Consider the following 19,237-nt stretch of genomic DNA (forward strand, 5'->3'; position numbering starts at 1 on the left):
AGTGAATTTTATTTTTTAGGTTTTTTAAATCTGACAAAATAATTATTTAAATATATATTAATATATATATTATTTATTTTATATTATTTATTATATATATATATATATATATATATATAATTTTTTGATATATCTCAAAATGTGATAACAGAAATTAAGAAAAAACACCCTGAGCATATATTCACTTTCATTCTTTTTTATATATATAACTATATATATATACACAAACAAACACACACTCTCTTCCCACTTAGAATACTCCAATGCTCTTTGGCAGAACATCTGTGGAGAGATGAGGAGTTACTAAACTTTAAATTCTTCTAAAAACATATGCTTGGTACTGTTTGGTGGTAATATATATGAAAAGGAATACAGCATCTCAGCTTACAGTACTGTACATTCAGCCACTATTGTTTCCTGGTAACAGCTGAGTCAGGGATCCTGCATCTACCTAAGGTACAAAGCTATTTCCCAAGGCCTAAGCTGTAATATAAAGCACTTCCACAGCACAGGAGAAATCATTGCTGTTCCTGGACTACCAGAGTGTCGCACCAATGTTACACTCATATTTTTAGCAAACTGAACTAAACATTTTGATGACGATACATTTTGGACTAAACATTTTTTTTATTTGGCTATCATGTAAAATAAATCCTCCTGCAATCCCTGATTTTAGACTTCCACAAATAGCTTCTCTAAAGAATAATGGTGTGAAGGACCTATTTTAATGTTCTTATTCTTTATGGGTTGAAGGAGTGTCGCTTTGCATTACGAGAACTCCTCTCATCTTTGCTCTCAGTAGGGATTGGAGCAGCTTCCCTTGTGTCGCAAAAACTCTTCTTGTCTTTTTACTTCTTAGTATGAGGGATTTGAGAAGCATCACTTGTGTAAACCCTTCCTGTCTTTGTTTTTACTAAGGGTCTAGCAACACTGCAGGAACCCTGTTGTTGTCTGAATATTGTATTTTAAGGAATTATTATTTTTCTTCATTTTTTTTACGGTGCCCCCTAAAATGCACCTCCACCCATAGTCACTTTTAGCTACATGTAACAAATGTGGTGGGCATTTGTATCTTATCAAGTTTTTTGGTGCCATAAACTAAACTTTATTGTCCATTATTTCTGATTTCAGGCTGATTTCAGGCTGGTCTCGTCCTGAAGGCATCGATGTGCCAATATTTGGTCATGGTCATAGCATCGCCTACTAGCAACAGGGAATGAAAAGCTTTATGCTTTCATGTGCTTCTTCAAGCAGGTTGACAAGATCAATTCCAGATTAGGTCAGAAAAGTCTTAAGACCCTGATGATGCCATATTCATAAGTTTGTCAAGTTTCATAAAGGGGTATTGATTTGGCGATGTGTCAAATTTCTTCATTTCAATTCTTCATGGCACAGGATTTTTTTGTTGAGGACCAGGGATGCTTGAAAACACACCAAACCTGCCATACCTGTCAGAAGAGGCAAAAATGTATATCTGATATGGGAGTCAGGATTGGGTGTTGCAAAGTGGCTGAAATATTGCGCCCTTTAAATGTTTAAGGAAGTAGCCCTGGTTAACTATTATGTACATTAACAATTAATCAGTTACTGATTGTTAACGTGGCCAACATGGCCCATGAAAGAAATTGGTTGGAATTTGTATCAGGCACAGTGCTGAGCGGTAGGTCACCCATGTTTTGGAAGCACTTAAAACCCAACACAGGAAAACTTACTTGAGGAGTAAAAATACTCTTCAGGTTGTGGTAAGGGGTGCACAGCTGAAGAAGAACACAAGTCATTCCTCCGCCTGTGTTAGCAGCTGGATTGATTAAAGTGCAAATCTGTTCCGTTGGAAACATTTTGTGAGATGAACAGAAAAACTCAGCTGAAACACCTCCTCTCCAAGGACAACTAGGACTTTCAAAGGGATGTGTCGACCACATTTGGCATTCTGAGTGAGTTTGTATATGTAAATGAAATTTTACATGCACAAGCAGATAGATATAAAATGGGAATTTATCACTGTGCGCTGTTGTGTTTGATGAATCTAAGTTTTCTTGGTTTTACAGATACAAACATGTTTCAAACCCTTTTCTATTCATGCTTTGAGAAATGAGGCTGCTGGAAGTCACTGTTCCTTAGCAAGAAAAAGTTGAGTAATTACTGTAGGCTTGAAATGTAATGCGATAAACATGATCAACACCTCCTCCATGTACCGTTTCATTGGACAGCCCAATCCCACCAGACCCTCCTGAAAGAATGATGTTCATCCCTCCAGTAGACTTCCACACACTTCAAGAACCTTTGACAACACACGCTGTTCTGGAGACATGTGGTAAAACACTATTTTGTCATATTTTATCATCAGTATATAACTATATTACAATGCTCAAACCCCTGAAAGTACAGCCAGCAACTAATAAACAGGTAAATGAGATTGGATTTCCCCTTATGCAGGACTCCTCTAAGTACTGCATACGGCAAAGCACATTACACACAAACAACTTATCACACACACACGCTACTACATGAATAGAGCAATACAAAGAAGTGCAGGAGCAGGTGCTCCTCCCAAACACCTTATCCACTAACAATCTTTTTAAAAGCAGTCTTAACAAAAACCTACCCTCAATGAAATTCCATTCCCTACTTTAAAAGATGGGTAAGTGAGTCGGGGCAGTTGTACTGTGCACTAGATCTGTGAACACAGTCGTCACACTCAAAGTTAATCCGCACAAACAGAGAAACAACTATAGCAGAAGTGCCACAAAGGAGCCCTTTAGAATATCTAATGGCAACCAAATTAAGCCAAGCTTAAAAGCTAAGAATTTTTTTTTTTTTAAATTCAATTACATTTTATTTATATAGCGCCAAATCAAAACATAGGTTAATTCATGGCACTTAACACATTAAAGTCCTTACAGCAGAACTTTACAGCATTATAGAGAAACCCAACAATTCAACAATTCCCACATAAGCTAGGAGAGAAAAACTCCTCTTTAAGGAAGAAAAACCTCCAACAGAGGGAAGAGCAGAGAGAAAAGGGCAGCATAGAGATTCACATCTGCTCTGCTATTTCAAAGCACAACATTTTTTGTTAAAATAAGCTTTTAAAAGTGTGCATCTGGGACAAATCAATGTGAACGTTAAATAAAAGTATTATTTGTAACACACTGTAATGACCTATTCGAATTGGAAATTTACAGTCAACAGGTGCATTTGACTGATTGAAGTAGTTTACCTTCAGATCCAGCAGAGGGTAGTCTAACAGTTTATCATCAGCTTGATATATTTGACCTGATTTGACAATTATTTTATGATACAATTATGAGGCAAAATGGAGGACACGAGTGAACAAAGACATCCTGAGCAGACAACCACAACACAAAAGCATCGGAGAAGCAGTATGTGGAAGTATTTCATCTCTGCAGCAGAGAGCACCGTCTATCATTCGGCACACTTCACCTCAGGAGGCCCTTTCGCCATAAGCTCGTAAAAATGGCATCACTATTAAGAAATCCAGTTGACACCAAGTCGCCAAATTCCAAGTCGCATGACAACCACAACTATGTGACACTTATCACAGACATGTAAACATTGCTGGCCAGACATGCTAATGTAACATTTATAGCTCATGGTTTTTCAGACTCCTGGGAAGTTAACAATTAAGTTTTGTGTGTTACCACATTGCAGAAGCAGTTAGGTTAGGTAGTTATTGTATTAATCCCCGAGGGGAAATATTTTCGCTGCTGCAGCATACAGAAGCAATAAGATAATAATAGAATAATAGAAAAGCAATAAAATAGCAGTAAAATAGCAGTAAAAATATAAAATATAAAATGCACAGCACAAACAACCAAGAAACACAGTCAACAGTGTTATTGTTATGTGATGGATTTTGCCAGAGGTGAGTTATTGTACAGTCATTGTTCGAATACTAGATTAATGTGACATCTCCCATAAAGAGCTGGCACCATGGCCTATGCTCTCGGGGCTTCCTAATGTACCCTGTTTGGTCCACACACTAAACTGGCAGAGTGTATAGCGTATAGACTAAAGCAAAACAGCAGCTCATTTTAGAAGGTCTCCAATTAGACTGCTTCTTGCGGCTTTTGAATAATTAATGGTTGAGCAACAAAAACACTCACTGACCTTAAAAAGTGGCAAAACCTACTTTACAGCATCAGCTGTCCTACCTCTGAAGCATGTCATGATATCTCAGAGGAGCACTCCTGATGCTTTTTATGAATCATCTCTCAAAGACGTGAGGCTACTTGACTTTTCTTTTGCATTAAATATTAAGTGCAAGCCTTAACCTAAACATTACAACAATAATTATCAATCAATATTAGCAATGTTAAAAGGTAAATAGCATGTGATATTGGGTATTGTTATCATTTACATGGGCAGGATGGTGGCATATTTAAAAATGTGCTAGGATGACGAGAGCACCAAATGGATGCTTTTCCAATAAAGTGGCCCTTCTGGACCCCTGATTCTCTTGCTTAGTCCAGCTTTCATAGTCTATGATAGCTTATCACAGGACACAAAAGAAAATGAGAGACGATGCCATTGTTGATCAGATCTAAGTCTCCTCTGATATTGAAAGTTGGATTGACATCTCTCAGTTAAACTAGAACCCTCTGGTAAGCACTCAAGTAGTGGCTTAAAATGCATATCTGTCCACACTTATATAGATGTGGCTGCAAAGAAGCTATAAATTCTAAAACCTGGATGTTTAACACAGCTACGTCAAGCCTGACAGTACAGAGGATCTATACAATCAGCACAATTTGTAAATGGACCCCCAGGGATAATGTCACCAATTCACTTTCTGTCGTGAATGAGAAATATGGTCACAATCTCCCTTTGTGCGCCTCAGTTATGGTGTTGAATACTAGACAGAAATGAAAAATAATCATTTTATCCCATTAAATATTTGTGCGAAATGGGTTTGATAACTAATGTATGAATTATTGAGTTATGGCCACATATAGGTTTTATGTTGACACAGTTACCTTTGAACTCCAGATTCTAATCAATACATCATTGATTCCAAGTTAATGGAAGTGCCAAATTATAAGAAATTACCTCCAGGCATTTCAGAGATATCTGAATATATTTAGAAGAACGAGATTGATGGATAGGACAGAAGGATTATTAAGGATGATGGACAGGTAGGTAACGGTACTGTAGTGCCACTTGTTGACGTAATTCAACAAAAATAGTATGCTTGCTCAGAGGCACTTACATGCTCCTGGGTCTAGTCAGAGGTTGAAATAAAGTGTTGCATGTATAAATTATATCCTAATTTCAGGGCATAATTTTTTTTCTCATCATTGCAACATTGCTCAGTGATTGTAGAAAAACTGTAAGGACCATCAACACCAACATTTCCAAACTATTTTTCAATTGTTAAAACATTTATCAGCAGTTTTGGTAAAGATTGGATGAAATATGGACAAAAATAATTTGTTTAGGGGCCATATTCCACAAAATGTATGTGTGTTCGATATTCCAATGTGCATAGATTTCTGAAGCTTGGTTTCAATGCCTTCATTCAAGTTACTTGAATTTGAAATTTTTAAGCACCCAAAAACCCTGCCCTCTAAACTTTGGAAACCAACTGCTCCTCCACATCGGGCGTATTCAATTTTTTGGGAGGATTGAATGTAGCCTGGTACAAACCAGTCCCAATTTTACCACGTGAATATGAGTCCAGGCACGCTTCATAGGAAATCGTTTGCAGTTGTTCCATCCTACTAGGTGTAAAACACTCTGCCACCGCTGTAACTACCTACAGCCCGTGCCCACCAAAGTGTTTTTTTTTTATAAAGCGTATTTTGAAAATTGTTTTAATAAATGCCAGCGGTGTTATGAGGTGCTGAGTGTTGAATGCGTGCTGAGCACTGAATGTTCAGCGATTTTTTTATTTTTTTAGTCAGCGAGAGTTTAAAATATTAACACTGCTCGTCACTGTCACCAGCCGTCCAATCACAGCTTAGAAGGGTTAGGAAAATTGCGGTTAACCACCGACACTGGTCAGTGATTGGTCTGCACTTCAGAGTGGTTGTGCAAACACTAATAAAAGCCGCGTTACCAGACTGCATTCACAGCAATGAAAAGTGAAGCTGGAGCCACAGACGGCGCAGCCAGGGTAGACTGAATGAACAGGGAGTGAAACATTTGTTTTACAGAAAAAAATGCAAATTGCCTGAAAATGTGTCCATGTTCAAGTCGGAGGTTCCAAATAGAAATTTTTTTACGATGGATCCAAGGAATTCCCCCCCAAAATTTTGTCTATCTTTCTATAAGTCATGGTGTGGATGTTATTAACGATAAACTGAAAAATAAAATAACTAATTATTGAGGTCATTTTTTTCACACAGAGGGAAATCCTTGTGGTATTAGTTCTACCAAGTGTAATGTCATTTGCTATTGCATTTTTTTTTATATTTCAGAAAGACAAAAACAATTCTATTCTCAAGTCATTCCTATGGGTCGCAACTTTATTATGATTTGAAAACAATTCAAGGGATCTCTACACCATTCCCAGTAGGGTCACCACATATTTGAATTTGGTGCATGTCATGTGCCAATGCTGGAGGAGGAGTAACCTGTGAAAACTTTAACGGCAGTGTAACAATAGCTCTTTGCACTTTTAGAGTGAGCACACCTAATTATGCTAATTAGATGTATTGCCAAGAGTTAGATGAAAATTTGGATACCCCTCTCATATGTATACTGTGTTAGCTATTGCAGCCAACAATTCTGTCATGCTAATTTTGAGGTTGCTAATTTCTGTTTTTGAGAAAGTAAGTTGACACTATAAGTTAGCAACAGATGCATACTTTCAAAAGGCTTCTCTTTGCTGACTCAAAAGACTGGACCTTAAGTTAACTTTTGCCAAACCTCTGATTCCAAAGTCAAAAATCAATTTTCATGCTTCCATCTTTTAATTTATAGCATGTACTAAAAACTGTTTTATAAAAACAGTATTTGGACCCTGTGAAAGCTTTTTCACTTTTTTCCTGTGTTCAGTATTTCTGATACCCCTCTTACCAGCAAAGTAACAATAAATCTACAGATAACCTACAGCCAGCAAGCTTATCATAGCATTAAAAAGACAGAGGTCTAATGTTTCAAGTAAATGTGATGCTCTCTAGTTTGTGTTAAAAAAGGGACCACAGAAACTAGAGGTTAGTACCACATGATAACTTCAAAAGGGTGACCATCTAGATTTAACTCTATTTAAGCGAATTAAGGAGGTTCATGTCACGTGCCATGATATATGTCAATGTGCCTGAATCCAAAAATCAGAGGTGGTTAAGTGATTAAGACTTTGAGCGGCCACAATAATAAGAATAAGTATCACATGAAGATACTTTTGGAAGGGTACTAATGTTCCTTACTGGGTCATAAATGGGTTATGAATATATGAACAAGGTAAAAGTTACCATGTGCCTACCGTTGTACAGACTCTGGTGGTGGGGGGCCATCTCCTCTCTCGCTGCCCTTCTCTGACCCCCATGCCTCCCAGGGGAGCCACTGCTATAACTCCCTTTGCTCTGCTCCACCCCGGGGCTGTGCTGATAGTGATGATGGTGCTGTATCAATTCTGGACTTCCCACAATCACCTGTCCCTTCCTCAGGTGCTCAGGCATCCCCATTGCCGCCTGGTTGGCCTTGGGACTCCCACAGCCAGCCTCCACCATGTTTACCAGCCGGTGTCTCTGACTAAGCTCTGGGCTGGACTTAGCTGAGCCCTTCCTGCAGCCTGGTGACGCCTGTCCTGACATCAGCACCTGTTTCTGAGATAATAGGTCAGAGCTGCAGGGTTTGGGCTGAGAATCACATGGTAGCCTGGTGGGTGACTTGCTGTGTTTCTCCAGACTGTGTCCTCGAAGGCCATGGGGGTCCAGGTTGGTGAGGGACCCCCCACGGGGGCGGCAGGACTGAGGGAACGTGTGGTACTCTGGGGTGGAGCTATGCCTCCTGCCGTTAGATTCGCACACATTTCCTGATTGCTCTGAGGAGATGCATAGTGACCCAGATCCGGGGCTGGCATTGGAGCTCCGGGGTGGAGGCTTTTGGTGGGGGTTATCGGGGCTGTCCGTGCTCCCAGCACTGGAAGTACTGCTCCCATCGCCAACGTCACGCAGCAGGCCAAGCGCAGGCAGGCCTCCACACAGCTGAGACAGACTATTCTGACTGTCTATAGAGCTCCTGCAGCCGGAGCCTCCTTGCCCAGACACTCCAACACCACCCCCCCCTCCTCCTCCAACGACAGCCACAGCCCTCTCCTCCTCCAGCATTAAACACACCTCCTTGAGCTCCAGGTTCTCTCGGATGACCTCCACCTGCCGCTGCTCCAGCTCCTTCAGCTTTTGCAGGTAGATGGCCATTTCCTTCCTCATCAGGCCGGCGCTGTAGCGGCCCAGGCGCTGCCACTCCCGTGACACCCGCTTCCCTTTCTGCCGGTCGTCATCCAGGAAGCAGCACAGGTCCCGCAGCTCCTGGTTATCCTCCTGAAGTTTCTGGTTCACGTCCTGGTTTACATAAACCCCCCCACACACACAGATGAACAGAAATACAGACACAGAGCAACACAACGGGGGATTACATACACATTCCTGCTGTGAACAATCATTTGGTGAATTAGATGAAAACTGTTCCCATTGAGTGTGTGTGTGTGTGTGTGTGTGTGTGTGTGTGTGTGTGTGTGTGTGTGTGTGTGTGTATGTATGTTTGTGTATGTTGAGGTGTTACTGCTATCAATCTTATATCACATTCCAATTATTTCATAATCTATTCTTTTTTTGAGCTACATTTAAAAAAATAAAACAACATACTTTTGCAGCATTCTCCTTTTTTCATATTGTAATATGATAGTAAACTGAATGTATTTAGCTTTTGGCCTGTTAAACAAAACAACAGTAATGATCATTTCTCAAAATTCCCCGGCATTCTATAGGCAAAAGGATGAATTGGTTTATGAAGAACACAAACATTAAACATGAGAGAAAACACAACTGCAATTAATAATTCCTGTCATTTTCAATTAGTCTGCCAATTTTTTTCTCCATTAACTAGTTAGTTGTTTTATGAATGAAAGGTTCAAAAATGGTGCAAATAATATCCAACACAGTTTTTCATTTTGTTGTTTTGTGCAACAACACAGATATTCAGTTGAAAATAAAATAACATAAAACAAAACAAAACAATCAAAAATGTAAAATCCACACACTGGGAAAGCGTGAAGCCATTTTTTTTTTAATTTTTTTTTTTACTATTTTTCCTTAAAAATGTTTACTCATTATCATAACTGCCAATTTGTTTTTAGCTGGTCCATTACTTGACCAATCATTTCAGCTCTAAATGAGACTATAGATGCAGCCCTTCTTGACTGGGTTAAACTGTATCATGTTTGAAAGCTGAAGATACAATCTACCTGAGGGCACCAATGAACATGTATTCATGTGTGGGGGAAATTCCATCATGTATATGTTAGTACAGAGGCACTTAATCCATATTATATTGTATTAACAATAAAGATAATTAAACTATTTTATAGATACCGTATACACTAATTTTTACTACCTCATATGCAACAGGTTTAACTCATTTCTATTCCTGATTATTTAGTTACTATTTTGACCTTTACTCACAATCTGTGAAATGGCCCTATCTCTGAAGGCTTCTTCTCCACATCCTGCCCGGGTCTAAATCAGTATGCTCGTTATAGCCAAAAAAACGGTATAACCCCCCCCCCCGGGGGCCCTGCTACAACCTAAGTTCCCCACCCATCTCACCTTCAAACTTCTTATCTCGTTCAAGTGCTGCTGGAGTCTCCGGTTCACCTCCCGCATTAGATTACCGTGCTCCACGATAACGCCCCTCTTCTCCGCCTCTGTCCTCCGCAGAAATTGAACCAGCTGCTCTTTGCCCCACTTCAGCAGCTCTTCGTCGCGGATTTTGGAGATGTCCTCGGCCGGACTCTCTGCGCTTTTGGGCAGCTGCTGTGCGCCTTTCTCCATCTTTTTAAACGCCGGTGGAGATTTAAAGGGAAACAAGTACTGTTTGGTGAAATTGAGAGAAAAAGACACCAAACCTAACCCCAATATGCACCTCTGATCCAAATGGTTCTCAGGATCCCCCCACCCAACTTCTTATACCCGTGGAATTACATCGCTTTTGCTTTGGATGTGCCTCTCTCTCACGCCCATGCTGTAGCTCCAATATCCACCCTGTGTTCTGCTGCTATATCCCCGTTGTTAGTGCACCAGTCTGCATGCTGCTGTGGCTCCGATTGAGCTCTTCGCCGGTTTGGCTGGGCGTTTTCTCTCCAGGTGCATGCAGGCCGCTTTGCGCATTCTCGCAGCTCAGTGCGCACTACCGTCGTTCGGAGAAACACGGAAGGAGGAGGAGGAAGACAAGGACTGCATGGAAAGGTTGCAGGTGCATCGCCACAGAGCCAAGATAAGGTACCTTTTCTCCTTCTCCATCACCCGCTCCTTCTCCTGAAGCTGCTTGGTTTTGTTGCGCCATCTGCTGTAGCTGTAAGGTATTGCTCCATCACTGTACTGACTGCTCAAAGTGGTGTTTCCATTTTCGATTAGTTTATCCTGGACTGGTAACACCTAATGTTGATTCTTCTCAGGGGAAGTTCAACTCTCCTCTTATTAAGAAAACCAATCACTAGTGTAGGAAGAGTCTATTCTTTTTTTACATGAGTAAAATTGTCAGTACCACATTGTAAAAACGATTATCCTAAGGGGTATGACATATAACTTGTCAGCACTGAAATGTGTTATATATTGTTTGGTTGTGTTTAGTGTTATGTTTTTAACAATGTTCAATCCGAAAGAATTCTGTAATTTTAATCAAGGTAATGGTCTGATTAATTAATATGCTCACCAACGTCGTCATTTGAAAAATTCCCCCTTGTGGGATCAATAAAGTCTCTATCTATCTATCTTTCTACCTACCTACCTACTAACCGACCGACCAACCGACCTACCTACCTACCTACCTACAACAAAAAAACTTTGAGAAAACTTTGAGTGCAAATTCTCGCACTCAAAACAAAAATAAAGTTTGCAATTTTGTAAGTTGGAAGCCACTAGACGACTACCAGTTAACGCACAATATGTGCCCACTACAAAAAAACGGCTGCTTACTGTGCTCAATCTCACCCCGGACTGCAGTGAAGATCTCCTTGCAGACACATGAAGAAAATGGCAATCAGCAACAAGTTCAACTGCTTCAGTTGAAATAAGGTTTTATACAAGATACTGTAAGCTTAAATCTCTTTTCTCTACTGTTAGTTGGATTTTTACAAACATATTTATTCTGAAGACTAAAAGGCTCTTATTTACCTTACATGTCTAATATGTGGTTTTATTGACATGATTAAAACTATAGTATGATGCCATCACATATTTCATTCAGTACAGTGCACACTCTGCACAATGTCATTGTTCTCACAGGTTTGTTACTGATGGTCACTCGATGGACTTCAAGACATCAAGACATCAACGCAGAAGGTGGTGTTTGTGACAAGGGTCTGGACTATGGCTAAACTTATTCAGGTTCCTCACACCTGCAATGCAATGGTTTATTTATTTTTTCTGAAAATGCAATTCTGACATTAAGGTATTGTTTGATTTCTATCACATTTCACATTATAGCGGCCTGAGCTCAACGTTTTTTTGTCAGTGACTAGCAGTCAGTGATTTGCAATAAATTTGTAAATAAGTTTTTTACTTTTACTTTATACATCTTTAATGTTTCATATATTTACAAATTTTATATTTCAACTTCATATTTAGATTTTTTTTTTCAAGTAAGATGAAATGCGGCAGTTATTGGCAGTGTGTAATGTGAAAATAATTGTATCTAAAATGCACTATATATTTTTCTTTTAACAGTTTCTGCAACCTCTTGATAATTTTTTTTTCTGTTCATGAGAACTTTGATCCATAAAGTAGTGCTCGACTGCACTAACCTGCATTTCACTGCACCTCCTAAGGATTGCATGGTATGGTCCTTCCTGGTGCAATGACCTTTGTGTCAGCTCTTAGTAAAGAGCTCTTGGCAATGTCTCTCTTCTCAAACCAACAATGGCCATCATGATGGACAAGGGGTACCTTGTGTGTGTGTGGGGGGGGGATGTGTGCCACATACATGCCTTGCTGTCCTGTCCGGTCAACAAGGTGTTTTACAGTGTTTGCCTCCCATGTATCCCATTCACACACACTTTTCCTGCCCATCACAGAATGTGTGACATTCCTCCATATTCTGGTTGCAGAGGATGTGTGCAATTAATCTTCTATTCAGTTTAACAATCCGAGACCCAAATTTTGTTAATGCTAATCTGAAAGTCAAAATCTTAGTTTCTCACACTAGAAAACACAAAAAACAGCTCTATTTGTTGTTGTTTATTGCCAGTTTAGTTGAAATGTATTTATAGCAGGGACCATGTACAGAATACATTAATCTCAAAAAGAGAGGAGATGCTCTGTACCACATTTTGATACAAGCTAATTTTCTTTTTCAGTCTTTGCACAGGCGCAGTTCTCTGATTTATAGTTTGATTTAGTGATTAGTACAGATAAAGTAATTATATCATGTTGATGTGAGCCATGGCATCCTCGAATATTGCATTTAATTCATTATTCGTCTTGATTGACTTTTATCAAAATGTTAATAAACCCACTTATTGTTATAATCTTAATGGACAAGCTCCAATTTATCTCCAGGACCTTATATTACCATCTTACTCCAATAAGGCTGTCCGAAAGATGGCCTGGTTGTGGTTCACCCTCTCTTGTGGAACCAGCTCCCAGTTTTGGTTTGGGAGCTTTTTTTTTGCAGGTATCCCTGACCCTCTCCTCTCACCTCTTCATCAGCCTCTTGAGGCTGATGAACTCCCACCTCTGAGACTCTGTTGGTTTCCTCTCTATAATGTTATATGGTACTTTTTTCAAGACATTACTATGTTAAGTGCCTTGACAAAACTTTTGTTGTGACTGAGCACTCTTCAAATAAAATTAAAAATACAAACATCCTGCAACAAATTAAATTTCTCACAGACTGGATACATGAATCTGTGTCATCATGTAGTCTGTGTTGTTTTTTTTCTCCAGAAAAGTGCAAGTGAAACCCTGTGCAGCAGTGCCATAGTAAACTGGCTTCTCTGCCTTTCAGGGACAAGAACTATGTGGAAGTGTCTGTCTGACCTGATAATCTGGTTCAAATGTTGGATAAGTATGTGCTTTAAAGCAGCAGGAAGGCTGCAGGGAGGCTACAGCTGTGCAGATTGTCTGTTAAGTCGGCGAGGATGGAACAACTGATGATCAAGATCATAGCTCTTGTCTTGGTGTCGTACTGGGTTGGACAAGCTAAGACGGATGAAGACTTCTGCTATAAGAAACAATGTCCTGAATACCGCCAGCTTGAGAAAAACGAGGTAGGCTTTGGCGTACATAATAATAAAAGACATAATAAAGAGCACACTGTCTGTTCTTCTTTTATATGTATGTATAAGTGTAGTTTTTGCTTCTGTTGTGTGCAGGTTTTTGAGAAGCGCTTGTATTATGCTGCTTACTGGACAACCACCAAGGTAGATGGCACTGGGAGCGCTGATGTCATGGCTGCACATGCAAGGCTGAAGGGTTATTTCCAGGGACACGGCTGGGCAAGTATGTCAGTGTCTGATACTTCAAGTTTCACTCGTACATTAGTTTGGTTTAAGATGCTAGAGCATCACAATGCAATTCCTGCCTATTTTTAAATAAATAAAACTCAGATATCCCTTCATGTAAATATGTTGTGAGGGAATAACAGCTTTCTAATGAACTAAGATGATAATCAAACCATTTCGTATGACATCTCAGTCAAAAGAATTCACTAGCTCTCAACTTAAGCACACTGCGCTAACAACAATCAAATCAAACCAAGCTTGAACTGGAATAGAATATAGATGGATTGTGTATCAAATGCTGGGAGGCTTTTAATTTGAAATAAGGGCTTTTAATTTCAAACATATATAGGAAGTTGCGGTATTAGGCCAACAGTGGTGTTTCCTCTGCAAGGAGTTTGCTTGCACCTTCCCGCCTGTGTTTAATACTATTGGGTAGGATATTAACTTTTGAAGCTCTGTTGTGTCATTGTTTTAGTCTGTTTGTGTTCTCTTTGTGCCCTTTAAGCCAGGCCAACATTCGTTTAAGGTTAATATAAATTTACTTAGACAAGCCGTTGATTAGTCACGATATATGTAAACTTCTTGATGTAGTGTATTGTAGTGTAGGGATATTCCCTTGGAGGAAACAACTTTGCCACTTCCTAGTTGCTCATGAAGGCGCCATTAATCCTCCCACAATGCAGCAATCAATCACAGTAAAGACTAACTCATCTGAGCTGTAGCTAAAAAGATCTGCTTGTGAGAAGTGTTGGTGCACAAGAAAAAGTCACAGTACAACAGGGTTAAATATAGAAGAGCCAGTACTCACTACCAGTAAGTACTACCCATTGTAAGCACCGGCCAAGACCTTATTAAATGGGTGAGGCGTATTATTGACAGAAAACAAACTGGCAGAGAATGGAATTAGAGACATGCTTTATACAGTATGTGAGTTAAAGGACTCCAAGATTCCTCACTGTGGTGCTGGAGACTGAGCCAATGTCATATAGAATAACTATTTGGTTTGATAAAGAATATCTAAGGTGTTTAGAGCTAAATACATCAACCATAGTTTTGTCTGAATTTAGAAGTGGAACAGTGTAGGTCATTCAGGCCTTTATGTCTTTTATATATGCTTGTTTCACCAACTGAAATGTTTTATTTAGTTTCATACGCTGATTGACATCTGCATATAAATGTAAATGTATGCTGTGTTTTCTGATAATATCGCCTAAGTAACCATGTATTCGGACCTGGCACTGAAGAACTTTGTGGAACTATATGGCCTTTTGTGTGTGTGGAAGAGTCGTTGTTGACATTGACAAATTGACATCTGTGGGGTAAATATGACTTAAACCAGCCTAATGCAGTTCCTCTGATCTTACTGACATGTTCTAGTCTCTACAATAAAATGTTGTCATAAATTGTTTCAAAAGCAGCATTGACATCACGGAGCACAAGTATAGAGATGAGTCCATCACCTGAAGCAATTAGATTGTCGGTCATTTTCACCAATGCCGTCTTTGTGCTATGATGTACTTTAAAGTCTGACTGAAAATCTTAAAAAAACATTCTGTGCGGATGGTTGTATAATCAATTTATAACAGTTCTTTCCAGGATTTGAGAAATAAACATGAGGTTATATATATATATATATATATATAGTTACCTAAACCAGCTGGATCAAGAGTAGGCTTTTAAAGTAAAGGTTTAATTACAGAAACCTTAAAAACCTGTGGTACATAAGCCTGTTAGTCAAAATACATCTGATCTGATCTGATATGGCTATGCTAATTGAGGCTGAAATGCGTTGTTGGGATGGGGTCTGAAAAAGAAGTTGAGTAGTTAGATAAAGCTAATTTTGCAGCTAGTTCAGTTCTCATCATAGACTATGAACTAATGTTACCCACCAGTCAAGCAGAAACAGGGCAACCTGCATCCATCTTCATGCCTTTCAACTCTCTGCAGTCTCTCCATTGTGAGAAAACCTCAGCAATAATGACACAGCTCTTCACCTTTGCCTGATCATATCATTTAATTGTCAATGTTGTTCTTATGACCTGTTATAAGACTGTTTATCAGTTATCTCTCTTCCTTAACATGCCATGTTGTGGAGATCCCCTGTCCTGCCATGTCCTCCTCCCCCTGTCATGTGGGTACCATGTTGTTGATTGGCTAGAATAGTGTGCGGCTTGATCTGAGTCACTTTGTTTGTTTCCTATTTATGGAGCCAGGGCAGAGTGAAATCATTGGATTTTTGTTCAAAATACACAGAGAATACACAGCGAGCAGACCATGAGTGATAATCTGTAAATTTTACAAAAAAGGCCAAGGATCAGAATTACAGGCTCCTCTTTAATTGTACATTTGTTTTGTACCTATTTTGTCTCTTCTAGCTGATAAAAACTACCCAGTACTGGTCAACGTCACAGAACGGGGAGGACCTTCTGATTATTCATTGTCCTGGTTTGTTCCTCCTGGTAACCAAATATCTGAAAGCTCTGATCCATCAGTCACACTGGAACTCAAACCGGAGGCCATCTTCTATGTCATGTGAGCATCACCTTCATTTTGATTTAATTTAATTTCTTTAAATCACAGTTATCTCTACAGGGGACTGTTTTTTATTTAACATTTCTGCAGTTCACTGATTCACAAATAGTAACAAGAAACAAAATTTTATCTCGGGGACATTCCAATCTAGATTTGAACTTTGGGGCTAAGAACTGAATGAAAAAGTGAGAATTCTGCACCCTGCTAATGTGGAGATTGAGGTGACAGGATAGTTTGGCACAACTCAGTGATAGCAATAGAAAAAAAAGTGTGTGTGAATGCATCCATCAGAGCAGACAGGGAAAAGAAATGAAACACACAGGCCTAAATCTCAGTGAATAATGGCTATAACAAATCTGAAACTATAACTCTATTCAATTTTGTTCTTGCATCTATCATAAGGTTTTTCCATGGTACTCCAAGCGTCGAGTTGTGCCTACAAAATGCAAACATTCTTCGTGAGGCCTTGGTGACGGCTGTGAAAACCTTTGATCCCCACACATACATTGGGGCTGGCTATGAGTCCTATTTTTCCATTCTTCACCACAATGAAGTCTGGATCCCCACCACAGCAGACGTCATCAGCTAAACCCGGTAAACTGTGCGTTATGAAATCACTGTGGCTTTTCTACTGTCATCCACTCAATCAAGGTTTTTACTGTTCCACTTTCTTTTTAAAATGTCAGAAAACTGTTACAGAAATACAGGCACTTTTTGCACTTATTGTACCTGCGTAGTCTGCATGATGTGATGCTGAAATGAACAGATATATATAGTTTAATAATAATTGCGGGGTTTTTTTTTACCAATATTTTTGTTGTCCGATACCAATTCCTGCTCCCAAACATACTGTATCTGCTGTTGATCAAAAAATATGCAGATGCAAATCTGTTCTTGCTTTCAACTATAAACTTATTGACAGTTTCATCTTTGCCTGCATGTGTATAGAAATGTTTTGTTTTTTGTTTGTTTTTCTGGTACAAGCTGTTCCTTTCTGACTCAGATAAATAGAATGTTTCCACCAAAGAACTTCCTGATCTCCTGTCACAAAAATGCAGGCTACTGGTTTGACTTGTTTTCTTGTTTGCACGAGCATAAAGCAGTTTCACATTCAATGCTGGTAGGGTTGTCCTAAAATACTTGTTTTGGAAGTAGATTATTAATTGTAAAGTGTGGTTTGTAGTTAAATATGTATTTGTCAAATTGTCTTTGGCAAAAGGTAAAGAAATTATTTCAGTTACACCCACTGGATCTAATTTTGAAAGATAGAGTAAATATTTTAACTGTTCCAAAGAATTCAGTTTCAGCATCTAGTTTGAATATCAGTAACTAGGTACATGTAATTAAATTACAAAATGAATGTAATTGTAAATCTGTAATTGCTATTCAAATTGTTGGTGATTCCAAAGGGGTTCAATTCAAATATATTATTTTTAATAAAAAGACTTGATGTAGAATATAATCATTCTGTTGCTTTGCATCTTTTCACAGGAGTGCCTTTTATCTAATTCTAGACAGGCTCCATTCATTTTGCAGTATTTGTATTTGGCAAATTTTGAGCTATGTTTTTTAATGGTTCTCTTGTTTAAATTTGCACAGCCCCTTGTCTGTGAATCAAATCATTGTGCATTACTTTAAATAACCACGCAGTTGTTGGTGCCATCTGATGACAAGAAGAGATATCTAAAAAGAGGCATTTAGGAACCAATGTCAAAAAATTGTCAACAGACAATCCTGATGATATTTTTATCTCTACTCAACATGGTGTTGACCTGATTTTAGACCTGGTTTGAGAAACTGGTAACATTTTTCCTTTTGCGTCAGTCACTTGTGATCTACTTACTTGTGATTTGTTTTGGTGGTTGTGGTTTAAAATCAAACACACTAATCTTAATTATATTTATATTGAAGAACTTTAATAAAAAGCAACAGTAATAAGTGTTGAGTACTGTGGTGAGATTTACACTGCCAAGTTTAAATGGATTTTTTTTAAAGACTTTTCAGGTTTATTGTACAGTTTAAATTACTTTGATGAAGTATTGCAAATATTGAACTTACTTTTTACATATTTAACAGGATAATTAGTAAGCTGTAACCTATTACATTTCAAAAGTAACACGGGACATCTGATTTGTTACACAAACATTCTGCCATAGAAATGTGTAAATCCAGATAAAGTAACTTGTTAAATGTGCAGTAACTACGGAGGTAAAACTGCACTATGGGTTGGTAATATGTTAACTGTATAGGACTCTCCAACAAACATGCTGTAGAAAGGCAGCTAACAACATAGCTAGGTAAACTGCACAGCTAAATTCATGGAAAGGTTATACGCTAACTTAGGCTAAGTTCAGTTTTCTTTTAGTGTCACCTGGAAATTAAAAAAACTTTTTTTTTTTTTTTTTTTTATACAGAATGAAACAAAAAGCAGCTAAACACCTGTAAAAGGAGGAACTCAACATATATCAGCTGCCACCTTTCGTTTTTCATGTGATAGAATTTAATGTGATTTGGTACTTAATTTGGTATTTTATATATTGTATTAATTTCAGAATAAATATTAATACTGGGACAGATAATAAACCAGTCAAACACACATAAACAGATGAAATGTATGTCTTTATTACAAGCAAAAGTTCTGTAGAGGTGAAAATATGGTTTTTTTTTTAAATTGTGTCTCAGAAGCTATAACGATTCATGCCCAAATAGCAATGAGGGACTGTAGTGAACTACAGGATAATTTACTTGGAGGAAACACGTGTATTGTGTTGCCCGATCTTTAACACTAGATGGTGATGTAGGAGTGGCTAGTTTATTTGTTCGGCCACACGTGCATGATTGTGTCCCACTTGCAGTGTTAGAAAAATGTATTAAGCTGACAGAGCTTGATTGTTTCCATGTCAATATAAGATACGAGATGTGAAAGATTGTAGAAACTACATCTTGTAGAAACTACATCTTGTAGAAAAAAAATTGTATACGAAAAAAAACAGCATTTGAAATCTTCAGAAAAGAATTGTG

General features: G+C 38.6%; 2 protein-coding genes across 6 annotated transcripts in view; one reads left to right on the forward strand and one right to left on the reverse strand.

Moving 5' to 3' along the window:
• The window catches only part of LOC138213574 (coiled-coil domain-containing protein 85A-like), a 29,939-nt gene extending 19,903 nt beyond the window's left edge, over positions 1 to 10,036 (reverse strand). For 2 of the 3 annotated variants that reach the window (XR_011179536.1, XM_069174766.1), the window contains exons 1-2: positions 9,792 to 10,036; positions 7,448 to 8,528 (exon numbers count right to left, since the gene is read on the reverse strand). Coding sequence is in view for 1 of the 3 variants with exons in the window: in XM_069174766.1 (XP_069030867.1) it covers positions 7,448 to 8,528; positions 9,792 to 10,016 (1,306 nt within the window). In the remaining 2 variants the exon portion in view is untranslated. Of the gene's footprint in view, positions 1 to 7,436; positions 8,529 to 9,791 lie in introns of all 3 variants that reach the window. The other variant, XR_011179537.1, reaches the window with a different exon arrangement.
• Positions 10,037 to 10,332: 296 nt separating this feature from the next.
• On the forward strand, positions 10,333 to 17,678 carry LOC138213575 (uncharacterized). Of its 3 annotated transcripts, none has more exons than XM_069174767.1 (5): positions 10,333 to 10,463; positions 13,264 to 13,450; positions 13,556 to 13,682; positions 16,060 to 16,216; positions 16,619 to 17,678. In XM_069174767.1, the coding sequence occupies exons 1-5, from the start codon at positions 10,333 to 10,335 to the stop codon at positions 16,803 to 16,805; spliced, it is 789 nt and encodes a 262-aa protein (XP_069030868.1). In that variant the 3' UTR covers positions 16,806 to 17,678. The 3 variants fall into 3 exon arrangements, 2 of the variants coding, with proteins under 2 accessions (XP_069030868.1, XP_069030869.1); XM_069174768.1 differs by having other exon boundaries at positions 10,403 to 10,463; positions 11,469 to 13,450; XR_011179538.1 differs by having other exon boundaries at positions 10,403 to 13,450; positions 13,534 to 13,682.
• Positions 17,679 to 19,237: the final 1,559 nt, after the last annotated feature.

The sequence above is a fragment of the Embiotoca jacksoni genome, unplaced genomic scaffold, assembly GCF_022577435.1.
Source record: "Embiotoca jacksoni isolate LCO1_2020_lvr unplaced genomic scaffold, fEmbJac1.0.p SCAF_61, whole genome shotgun sequence".
NCBI lineage: Eukaryota > Metazoa > Chordata > Actinopteri > Embiotocidae > Embiotoca > Embiotoca jacksoni.

Excerpts from the sequence above, each read along its gene's own strand:
- LOC138213575 (XM_069174767.1), top strand. The coding sequence starts at position 10,333 with ATGCAGGCCGCTTTGCGCATTCTCGCAGCTCAGTGCGCACTACCGTCG. Across the intron at positions 10,464-13,263 it reads CGCCACAGAGCCAAGATAAG|CAGCAGGAAGGCTGCAGGGA; the intron begins GTACCTTTTCTC and ends TGTGCTTTAAAG. Across the intron at positions 13,683-16,059 it reads CCAGGGACACGGCTGGGCAA|CTGATAAAAACTACCCAGTA; the intron begins GTATGTCAGTGT and ends TGTCTCTTCTAG.